At 34.8% G+C, this 12504-nt stretch overlaps 1 protein-coding gene across 12 annotated transcripts in view; it reads left to right on the top strand.

Annotated features, from left to right (window-relative positions):
• The window catches only part of EVI5 (ecotropic viral integration site 5), an 84787-nt gene that overhangs the window by 39558 nt on the left and 32725 nt on the right, over positions 1-12504 (top strand). For 11 of the 12 annotated variants that reach the window (XM_074832495.1, XM_074832493.1, XM_074832503.1 and 8 more), the window contains 4 exons: positions 1745-1885; positions 2422-2580; positions 4229-4375; positions 9703-9798. In XM_074832495.1, coding sequence (XP_074688596.1) covers positions 1745-1885; positions 2422-2580; positions 4229-4375; positions 9703-9798 — 543 coding nt within the window. Of the gene's footprint in view, positions 1-1744; positions 1886-2421; positions 2581-4228; positions 4376-7489; positions 7605-9702; positions 9799-12504 lie in introns of those variants that run through there. The other variant, XR_012624145.1, reaches the window with a different exon arrangement.

Below are 12504 nucleotides of genomic sequence, written 5' to 3'. Positions count from 1 at the left end.
TTATGGGCAGGAAAAGAATACTTCCACTGCTTAGTATCAAAATCTCTACTGCTTTTTTTGGATTGGCCATCCCAGTTTGTAGCTTACTGATGCAAGTTCAAGCTGTACTCAAGCCAAGTGTCACTTACTTTTCTTTGAAGGAAAACTTAACTGCAAAATAAAATAGAAAAAAAGGAAAGAAAAACCCTACTAGTTGACCTAACATAAAGCACGCTTTTCAGATCCTGTTGTATTGGCTTTGGAAATGGTTTCCTCATGGAAATTTTAAAGATCTGTATACTCAAGAATGTGGCCAGAACTTACTAGCTAATTAGATTAACTCACTGGAGTCAAGATTTTACATTTTTTTATTGTCTGAGGGGCTTGATGGGAGTCTGACAGGTTAATAGTGTGGTAGTTTTTGCTGTACTGAACATTGATAAAAATTCACGATCTAAGGTATTTTTCAAAGTTCAAAAAGAGACTATTTATTTACTTAACCATCAGCATGAAGATAGCATACACTGAAAACTTAAATGTGAAGAAAAACTGGAGCAGCGGGGGAAATTCCAGTGTACCAGACAAACTCAGATGTACAGATGTCATAATTAGGCACATGAGCAAGTGACTAAAGTTAACTCCTCCAAATCTCACAAATACAGCTTTTTACTGCTGTTAGTGATGTGTCATATAATCTGGGAAAATTCTGCTCAATAACCCAAGACGTGCATCACTATACTGACAGTGATGTAAACATTCAGAAACACACCCTATCACTTCCTATATTGCCGGTACTCATATCCCGTGATTTTGAAACATGGAGGTGCTAATAAATGGCTGTTGTGCTGTGTTCTGTTAATGTTAATAATGTACTTTACTCTCAACTCTCAAGAAAACCTGGCAACTGTCACAGTATTATATATCTACAAAAATATGTGATTTTTGCTGAAAAGTACTACTGAGAAATACAGTAGGAAGTGTTGAAGCACAGTTCAGCTTTGAGTATCGGGTGACCAATGATTCGATGCAGGGATATTGTAGTTAGGCAATATGTCCTTTGTCTTTCCTCTCTGTGTTTTTCCCAGACTTCTGTTACTATCCTTTCATCACTGTTTTACTTTCCCCAGGTCATTCCTGCCATGTGTTTTCCTGTTTTCTGTTTAGCTTTCTTTAGTCTTTCTACTTTTTCCTCACATGTTTTTGTAAACATCCATGCACTTTCATCTGTAAGACCTTTTCTTGACTGGTGGTTGTTTATAAATATTAATGGATGGTTTCTTTGTCAACATATTTTTTTCTCCTTTTCAAAGATGGATGACCTACTTCCCAAAAATTAGATTTCCATTTACTATTTTTCCTGTAAGTCGAAAAAAAAAGTTATCACTCTAAAAACTGTAATTTCAGTTCCTCATTTGCTTTTATCAACTAGCTCAAAATCTTTCAGATTTCTCTTCATATTTTTGATGATGTATGAAAAATAGCGTAAATAATGCTTTATTAGGGATATGATCCAGGGGAATCTAGAAGTCAGAATACCTAAAACTACCTCATCATTTTTTTTTCTCTAGTTGGCAGTTGGAAGACATTTATATGCACTCACTGTACCCAGGAACTTAGATTTTTGAGGGATTTTATTTTGCAAGGGATATGTAATTAAGAAACTTTTATTAGTAATGTTATCATTCCATGTCTGTATTCTTGGAGTGGGTCTCACTAAGCACAATTTTATTCAAATACACATTTAAGAGGATGGTCCTTGTTGCAGAGGAACAGTTCTCTCCCTGATGAGGAAAATGTTGCTAGACTACAAGAAGAACTGATTGCAGTAAAATTAAGAGAAGCGGAAGCTCTGATGGGTCTCAAAGAACTGAGGCAGCAAGTCAAAGACTTGGAGGAACACTGGCAGGTATGGGTAGCAATACACTTCTAACAATTTCTATTTTCAGTGAATGATGATAAAGCAAAAGACTACGAAATTTTGAAGTGTAGAGATCAGGTAGAAAGTAGTGACTGTGGATCAAGCTGCTGAGGTGAGAAAATCTTTAAATGCAGCTGCCACAAGAAACTTTACTTCAAAAGCATGTTAGAAATTGGTCCCTGGTTGTTACAGATGGCAGGAAGCCGTGCTACCAGCTAACCATTCTGGTAGAAAGAGAGTACCTGATCAGTACTCCTACTGCACTAAATGTTAATAAGGGCTAGAAATAAGTAAAAGTCTCAGGATATACTTGCAATTCACTGACTTGCTGTAGTTGGGAATGACTGTCTTCAGCTTTTTAATTGTCTATTCTTAGAACTAGTAAGTTTCCATGGGTCTCTGGTTTTTAGGATAAACAGGAGCACTATAGCAACTTGTTCCCATATAACTCTGAGACCTTAAATGAAATACGGGAACACCAGGAAAGGTCAGGCATTGTCAGCAATGGCATGGTATTTTTTCAGCGTCATCTAGCTCGTACCACTGGAAGATGGAAAGATCCTCCCAGAAAAAACACAGTGAATGAGCTACAGGATGAACTGATGACAGTCCGATTGAGAGAAGCAGAAACTCAGGCTGAACTGAAAGAGACCAAACAAAGAATGATGGAGATGGAAACACAGGTATGTTATTGAACACTAGCATGTGTGAATTGAGATGAATGCTGACAATTGGTGTCAAATGGTGGATATCCGATGACAATCTTTACCATCTACAGGCATGACTTCAATTCCAAAATGTGCTTTTTTTAATGCTGTTAGACTAGGAGGGAGAATCTAGTGCATACAGTCCAATTAACTTTACTAAGCTTTCTGAATTTCTCATTTGGACTAATTGGTAGACTCTGTGAATGTGTGTGAATCTTCATTAAATTGTAACTGGTGTAACAAGAAAAGGTTTTTTAAATTTCACAAACCTAATTGATGATTCTGATAACAGTAATTCTAATTCTTTAAATGGCAGTTTTTTCTTTCTTCTGGTGAAATCGCCTATAGTAGATTACCTACTAAGGTCATGAGTCAGGTTAGTAAACTGGACTCTCAGCAAAACAGCTGCATGTTGTCAGATTTTTTTAGCAGAAGCTTTACCTTTCATGTGCCCGAAAAGAAAAGCATGATTCACCATTGTTGAGACTTGTGGAGAAAATACAAAAATATCTTGTCTGCCAAGATCTTTTTTTGTGTAACTAGGAAATAAGTTGTTATTAAGCAAACAAATCTGAAATCAAAGTGCACTGAAGTCAGTTCGTGTTACATTAGTGAACTTTCAACTGAATCAATAAGCACAATGTGCTGATTGAGAAGGGTTTGTAATAGGCTTTTGAAAAATCTTCCTATGAAATACCTGCTTATTTAACTGTTACTTGAAGGAGACCTGTGCATCCACAAGGCTAAACAAACAAAAACTTTACTTGACAAGCTTCAGCAATCCCAGAAACCAAGAGGGCATGTGAGGATGTGCTACTGAAGAGAGATGGACTAACTGCAAGGCACGTAGTGGCTTATTTCTGATAGAAGCACCACTTTTTCTATACCAATTGAATAACATTTTCCTCTTGCCTTAACTTTTAAAATTTTCATTAAAGTGTTGATACTGTTTCACTACGTACACTTAGGGTGCTTTTGTTGCTTTTCCCCCATCTGTGTATTTTAGTCAGTAGGGGGCATAGGTATCCTGCTGTCTGGATTATGCGTATTAAAGTCACAAGACCTTTGGGTATTTCTCACTTCAGTGTTACACATCAAGTTTTTATATATGCTTATGCTGTTGAGCTATCATTTGACAGAAGTGCACTGGTTCTTGTGTTATGTACTGGTCTGTGCACAGCTTCCTGTGAAAATGATGTGACTTGTACTAATGGCCTGATCTTAATTAACGTGCCATGTTACTTTCAGGAATTTACTGGACAGAGAAATGTGCACATAATATTTCTGACATACCTGATGTTTCTTGGATGCATCAGCTTGTTGCTGTAGTTGGGATACAAGTTCACAAAACCTTTGCCTTAACTAAGCAAGAGATTGGGAAAAACAGATGTACAGGAGCTTTGCAATAATGTTCTTACAATGATTCATCTGTTGTTTAAGAAAATATCCTGGTCATAAACCAAATGTCACGCAAACTTTTCTGACTTTGCTCAGAAAATTCTGAATGCTTTTTCATTAGAATTTTTTTATAATAAATGATTTAAGTCTTTTTTGTCAGGCTTCAGGGAGCTAATATCAAAGATCATTCTTTAACATTTTATTATTTTTTTGTCATAAATTTCAGAATCAGATCAATAGTAACCATTTACGAAGGGCAGAGCAAGAGGTTACCAACCTACAGGGGAAGGTACAGTATCTTTCTGCACAGAACAAAGGACTTCTTGCTCAGCTGAATGAAGCAAAACGTAGACAAGCAGAGATTGAATGCAAGGTAAACAACATTGTGAATAGACTGTTTCGTGTGCTAATGTATATGTACATTTTAGTCTTGTCTGCTTTTGTTGGGTGGAACTGTGTCTTAATTGAGAAATAGAAATCACAAAACCAAAACTCTCTTTTACTGATTTGACAACATCTTGAATTTACCATCTCAAAAAAAATCACTTGAGGTTTTGACAGAGTTGCTTCTTTATGGCCCCACAAAGATAAACTTCTGAGTGTGGTTCTACTCGGAAAAGTGTCTGTGTATACTATAGAAAAGACACTCTTACACAACAGATTCTGATCACTGCTGTCTTTAGTGACAGAAGAGGTTCATTACTTCAACTCTGACTATTACTGCAGAATTAGTTTAGGTTCAAAAAAGGGAGTAAAAGCAGTATTTGAATGGAGAGGCCTACAGAAGGGAGCATTACAGTACTCATTGCCTAATAGTAACCAGACTTTTAGGGGACAGCCTGAAAACACTGGGCAAGGGTTGTTTTTATTACTGTCAATGCACAAAAGAGAGCCCAATCTGATGTTTGAATTTCAGATTTAATTAGTTAATTTTACAACTAAATCCATAACCATTTACTAATAACTTATGAGTTTAACTTGTGCACACATAATAGGGACAAGAAATAAAGGATAAGTCCTACAAATTTTTTCCTCTTAACTTGGATGAAAATTTTCCTGAAATTGCTACTGATGTTTACTTTAAAAAAGGGCAGTATTAGTTGTATTTACTTTTAAAAAAGGCAATATCAGTTGACAAATCACTATAGTTAAGATATTATTTGCTAGAGACATGGAAACAACTTTTTACTTACATCTTTTGGAAGTAAGATTTATCAATACTCCTTTATGAAATCAGCTAGTGCTGAACAGTCAGTAATTTCTAAATAGGATACTTATTAGTATGTTAAAAATAGTACTGTAATATGAGATGAATAATCAGAATACTATTTATTAAACTGTGTTGTGAATTGACAACCTCAGAGCAGATGCTGTTATATAATTTGTTGTTCACGATCACATCTTAGTTTTGCCTTTAATGTAACCGAACATTTTTTTATGTGCACTACTTGTTTCTGTTCTCATTCATGCAGAACACTGTTATTGGTTGAGTGTTTGTTTTTCAGTTTTATCCAGTGTACATGCATTGTATATGTACCATATGTACCCCGAAGACTGTATTAGCTGCAATTCCATCAAAGGTTTCTGTGGACAATATGAATCAAGAGTGTAGTCTGAGTGGTTTGTCATTGTCACTTAGCCTGGAGATGAAATGACATCCTTATTAATATGCGTAGTTTTGCTATAATATCACATTTCTCAGTTTTTACAGATTTTCATTTCTTCTTGTAATTTCTTTTTTCCAAAGTAATGCATAAATCTAGGCAATGTAATTGTATAGTAAACTCTAATCTTGTGTTCATGACGCAAAGCCATAATGTGTAATTTGTAATTCACAATTTCTTGCTAGTTTTGCCTTAGTTATAGTTCTTTCAGCAAAATGAAGCTGATTTTTGTGGTTGTTCATTTCCATTTTAAAGAAATTTAAGAACAGTAAATAACTGAGATGTACTCCGGGTATTTCAGGTTTTTTTAGGTTTTCATTTTTCTTGCTGTCTTGCCAGTTCCATTTGTTTCCAATGGAATCTGAATGTAAAGTGTGGTGAAGACATAACTTCTACTGACTCGTCAAACTCCATCACAAGCTTTTAGGAAACAAGACACTGAATCTTAACTAGAAGAAATTGCTTCTACTGACAGTTTTTTGTTTACCATCATCACTGGTTTCCTAAGTGCTTTTTTTTTTTAATGCTGATATTATTCTTACCAATTATTTTTTTAAAATATTCATGATCTTGGTGACATGTCTTTTCATATAACCCATAATGTTTTTGTGTGATTGGTATTTGATACTGAAGGTCATCATCAATCCTTGAAAGATTAAGAAGGTGTAGTCAATACTCTGAAGTTTTTATGTTGACTATAAAAAGAATAATATGTCTTTAACCTGACTAATGAGATAATATATATGACTGTTCTAGCTGGGATAATTTGCTTGGACAGTTATGTTCGAACATGGGCTAGAGAAAAGTGTGATAGTAATAGCCAGAGCACCAGTCATATTTTTTAGAGATTCTCTGCAAGTAGCAACCGTCTATAGCCAGTGAAGTAGCGGTACTGACATACACTAACATTAGATCCTGAAACTTATTTTGCAGTCACTGATAGGAAAAAGATTACAGTTTACATTGTAATGTGTTTTCCAAGTTGACATGTATGATACAAAATGAAACATTACCAATTTGCATATACATTACCTGGAGTTCTGTTTAACTGTTGAGCTAGACTGACTTCTTGGGATGAGGCTTAGTATAATACTATATAGACTCCTGTACTGTTTAAATACACAAGTTGGGGTTTTTTTGCTGACTGTATTGAAAGATGCTCAAATTTAACTTGTTGAAAACTATCTTTCTTCAATGTAATTTCCCCTCATATTTCCTTTTCCCTCTATCTCTGACATTTGTCATGAACTGTTGTTGTGACTTTATTCTCTAGTAATTTATACAAATAATTCAGCAGTGTTTTACAGATTTAATAAGAATGCAGTGTCATTGAAAAAATTAAGCCATGTTAAACAATATATGCAAGTTTCAGTGTTCTCCTGCTCCTTAAATGGGATATAACTATATATTATCCTAAAGTTATAGTTTGAAATTGAGAAGTTTTTCATAAGTTTGAAACAGCAATAGGAAGCTCAATACCAAAGTAAGTGAAAAATGAGAGGATATAAAAAGCCAGTGTCTTTGACACTTGATTTGTAAGGATTGTGGTTCTGTTTCTTGTCCCTTGCTCTTCACATTCAAACTACTGGAAGCATTTTTAGCTTAATCTAAGATTCATGCCAGATGCTTTCACGCTGCACTGCAGTAAATGAAGGAAATTCCTGCTTCGTATTGTTTCAGGGTATTTCACTTTGTGAGGAAAATGAGATTTTAATGTTAAAGCGAATTGAAAGAAAAAATAAAAGCTGAAGCTTAAAGTAGAAACAGTGTTATGCTTGTCAAGCCAAAACCTTGCAACGTTACTGGCTTTTTATACTAACTAGGTGTACAAGAAACCATCCTGTCCTATGGCTACTATGTAAGGCATATGCTACAAGCGTGAAGGGCCAGCCTCCAACAGTAACAGCAGACTTGTCACACCTTACAGTCCTTCTAAAAGTAGGTTCAGTATCTGTAACTTTATTAAATAGTGTTGCTGCCAACTTAGATTTGGCTTTAAATACAGATAATAGCAGGTAGGTTGAACTGAAAAGACAGTACTGCTGTGTAAACACCCGAAATAAAGCTGTTTACTATGTTACTGATAAAACAACTTTGTACTCAAAACTGATGAAGAAAGTTTCGGTAATCTTTCAGGTAATATCATGGAGCAATACAGACAAATGTTAAGTTTTTGTAGCACTAAATATTTATAAAAGTTCCATCTTGCATCTCTTGAAATCTAGCAAGTTTGTTATTCCCAATGCCCTTAGAAACTGATGTTTGTTTGTTCCCCCCCCCCCCCCCCCTATTGTTTCAAGTCATGTGAAATCATGATCTAGTTTTATTTCTGTCACTACATCTTGGCTAGGTAGAAATATTTCTACTTGAAGATGTGTATGAAAAAAATATGTATTTTAGATTTTCAGCCCCCCAGTTGTTTTTTCTATGAAGAACTGGTACGTTATTTCTGGAGCTTGTACTTTTTTTTTTTTTTTAAAGGATAGCTTAAAATATGTAAGCATAAGTTAAAATTTTTGTAGCAAGCTGCATTTCATACCACCTATACAGCAACTGTTTTCTGTCACTGTTAGGTTTTTATGTTTCTATGTTTAAGTTGTTTCTTGAAACACAGCACTGATCTTTCCTATCAGTTTTGCTAAAGAATTTACAACGTAAGATTTGTGCCCCCACCCCAGTCTTGTCTTTCCTACCATACCAACTTTTTTGGTCATTATTGAGAATGTGCTCAGTTTCAGAGATAAAGCATCAGTGCCATGTAGAGCAACACTACTGACTCATCTTAGATACCAAAGTCAAACCAAGCTGGTCTGTCCTTTAGCTTTCAGTTAAATACATGCAATCCTGTGGACTTGTGGGTTTGGCTTCATTCGAGCAATTGTGCAGCAGAATTTAGCAATAATGGTTAAACTTCAGCTTACACATGACAGATTCTTCTGAAATGGATTCTACTGATTACAAATGTTGTTAACTGGATCCTGTAGATGATGTACCTTCATAACAGGAGTCTTTTTTTAAAACAAACAGCATGTTTTCCAGTAGCTACTATATATAAGTTTTGGCATGTTCAGTTCAGTCTTAACCAAACTGTCTAACGAAGGGTGGTTAAGTACTGTCTGTTTGAAGCACACATTAAATCGTTTCCAGTATTTCAGTTATTTTATAGTAACTACAGTTTGCAGACTTATACCAGTCTGCCATAAAATAGGTGTACCTGAGCCTAGTCTGTCTCTTCCCCAGAATTACTTGCACTCTAGCTGAAAGTTCTATCACTATTTTCTCTCTGTGGTCATACCAAGCTGCTGACTATAATATTAATTGGTTTGTGCTCTGAAGTCTTGAGGACTTGCCTTATAAAACAGAAATAAAAGAAATTTCCTTCTTTCTTGTCCAAACTCAAATTGTCTATCGTTTACAGGCAAACTTACAGGTTAAACTTACACCAGGAGCCTGACTGTAGGTTACAGGCATTAGAATTTTATTTTAAAATGTCTTGAAAATCATTACTATATACTATGATTACAATAGCTGAACTTCTTAAATGAGGTTGAGAATATCTGTGCTCTTGTGTTTGGATTCTTTAAATTTATTTCTTTAGACAAAGAGAATTATGAAATAAGTAAATCTTTTGCAGCTTTGCTGTTTGTTCATATATAAAGTCAAAAATTGAAGCAGGAGCTGTTGGGTTTTTTTTTTGTTATGTTGATACTTTTTCTTAATTTACAATATAATATTTCTGGAACATGAGAGAGCAGGTTTCTGGACCTGGAAATTGCTAACAGCATGTTTTCAAAAGTACACAGATTTTTTTTAGATTATTGTAGTTTAGAATTGATATTAGACGATTACACAATTCTATGGGTTAAAATTAAATTTGGGTTCTTTAGAAATATGCCTTATCAGTAGGTATGATATTTCACACAGCAGTGTGAAATTTTTTTTCTTTACTTACATGATCTTGGGTAAAATCAGTGCACAGTCTTTAATCAACTGAAACGAATATAATTTGTTAGCTTCAATCTATTATTTCTTTCAGAGTAAAGAAGAAGTGATGGCAGTACGGCTCCGTGAGGCAGACCGCATTGCAGCTGTGGCTGAACTCCAACAGCATATTGCTGAATTAGAAATCCAGGTAACAAGTGATAGCATCAAATGTGGTAGCTTGATACTGATTACTTTTAGTAATTTGTGGGTTTTTTTCTTCCTCCACTTTGCTTATTAACCTGCTGTGAATACAAGGCACTGCTTTGCAAAGTGGGATAATGCTATATTACTGAATGGGCCTCCTTTATAAGCAAAGGCCTTAAATCTATCTTATAGCCATACTTGTGCGCTATTAAGAATTGCTTCTATACAAGCACCTTGCTATAGGCAATACTCTTTTAAACTCTGATTTCTGTATTTGTTCTTTGTCTTGTAATTGGTAATTTTTAATTAATTAATTAATAGATGAGATTGAAAACATTCTCTGTCCAAAAAAACTGCACACATTTTAATTCCAGCAACCATTCTTTTCTGTGCTTACTCTTCTGCTATGACTAGTATTGGAAGATTTGTTGTAAAACTCTTATTTCCTTTAAGTAAATCTTGAAATCAGAAATGTTATTTACTGCTACCTTGTCACTGCAGGATCTGAAGATGCAACTCACTGCTCCCTTGATGAGAGAACCAGAAATGACTGTGCTTTATATTTTCTTGGCTTTGAGAAATCATGATGTCTTACTGTAGTCTGTCCTTCCTGTACTCATATCCTGTTGTCCTGTCTGAATTCTGCAGTGCCTACCTACAAAGATTTTCTTGGTGGTTATGCCTAAGTTACAAGCTAGTTACTCTCTAGTTTACTTTTTATTTTAAAAACCGGTATTGCTAGTGTCTGTCTTCCCTCTGAAAACTTTCCTTCAAGGTGATGATTTTACTGTATTGTGTCAAAGCCTTCTTTTCCCTATGAGTTGTCAACCACTTGCATCTTTCTAATCTCTTTATATGTGGAACATATAAATAAATCTAATGGAGCTTGCATAAAGAATTTTCATTTTGAATATTTTTTCTCTAGAGCAGCAGGTACTAAATTTATTAAAAGATAAAGCAATCATTTCTTTTAATCACATAATGCTTAGATAATGCTGTGATCAGTACATTAGAAATTCTTAGATAAGTACAGTAAGCGTTGCATATGAATCATTTATCATCTAGTAAGATAACAAGAGAGTAGCTGAGTTTAGGTCAATCTTACATGTTAGCATTTTACTAAAAAAAAAAAAGTTTAAAGGTTACTTCAAACAATGTGATTTTGTAGGTGAGGAGCCGGTACTCATTTTGCATTATTTCTTCTTACAGCACAGACTTTAAATGCCATCCTGCTTCCATTGTTTGACTGACATGGGTCTCCCAAAAAGTACTCTAGTCTTGATTTTATAAAATTAAGAAAAGGTGAATCCCATAATGATCAGTTGTTTTTTCTGATAGCTGTCACCCCGTTAGAACTGTGTTCATTTTTTAATCCAGTAAATATATCTGACCTGAGTTTTCTGTTGATTGATCAAATCATCAGTGCTCAATCATTTTATAGGTTTCTTCTATTCCCTTTCCATATTTCTGCTTAAGCTGTGGGTGCCAGAATTGCATGCAGATTTTTATAATATCTTGTCAAGAGACAGGTAAAGAAGTGCAGAAACGTAATCTATTTCATGACTCTGGCTAATACATCCAGAGATTCCACTGTCCCTGTTTAGTCATGATATTGCACTGTCTCATGTTTGGTTGTTTATCCACATCATCTCTCCTTCATTTTCACAATTACTACTGTGCATGACGCAATCTTTAGTTATGTTTTTCCATTTTTTCTCATATTCTATGTAGCCTTGTTTTTTGTTTCTACTGAAGTGTATTTCAAGTTCCAATCTTTTTGGTGTTCTTAATCACCTGTTAACTATTTCTTGATCTCTCTTAGTAAGATCTTTGATTTTCTGCACAAATAAGAATGTTGTGCTTTCTTTGTGTACATGGAGTATGAAGTCATTCTGTGGTTGTGGTTCACGTTTCTAATTTAATGAGTTTGTCCTCTTAAGCTTTTGGTGAACTATTGATCTCAAACTTATACTAGCTTGAATACAACTTCTTCAGTTGTGAAATACAGGTTTTGAGCATTAACTTTATAAAAACATTTAAAACAAAAGTCATTTAGTAGAAGTAAGCTCCTCTAATGTCAATTTACTTATTTTTGACACCCTAGATGTGACTCAGTGCTTTTATTGGGCTGTGACAGATTCTTTTTCTGTAAGATTCTGTAAGCAAATATATGTTTTTGACCAGTGTGTTTTGCCAGCAAATATGAAACTTATGATCAAAACTTCCTTTTTGGGTACTCATGCTCAAAGGCCTCTGAAACACCTGCACCAAAAAAAAGTAATACTGGAGTTGGAAAGGCTTAACTCCCAAAGCTTGTAAACTATAAAACATGCAACTGATAATAGAGTTTAAACAAAAGCTGCTTTTTAAGGAAACTGAAAACCTAGATAACTTCATCATTGAAGAAAGAGCTGACTCCCATTCTTTTCCATTCAGCTTGTCACTGGAATTGCTGTGACCTCATGTGGGGAGCAGAGGGCCTTTTAAACTGAATGTGCTTTAATGACTTGAAATGCAATATTTAACACTATAAATACATTTAGTCAGTCTAGGAGCGTAGGTGTCAGTCTCAAAGTAACTGTGCTTTTAACATGGAGCGTCACAAATAGGTCTGCTTGTCGTATTGTTTCGAAGCTGATAAAGATGAAGGGAGGAAGTTAACTTACCACATAACCTTCCTTTTTTTGAGGGGGATGGTGCTTTTCTAAGA

The sequence above is a fragment of the Strix aluco genome, chromosome 8, assembly GCF_031877795.1.
Source record: "Strix aluco isolate bStrAlu1 chromosome 8, bStrAlu1.hap1, whole genome shotgun sequence".
NCBI lineage: Eukaryota > Metazoa > Chordata > Aves > Strigiformes > Strigidae > Strix > Strix aluco.
Note: the sequence above shows the minus strand (reverse complement) of the source record. Positions and strands in the feature narration are given on the sequence as shown.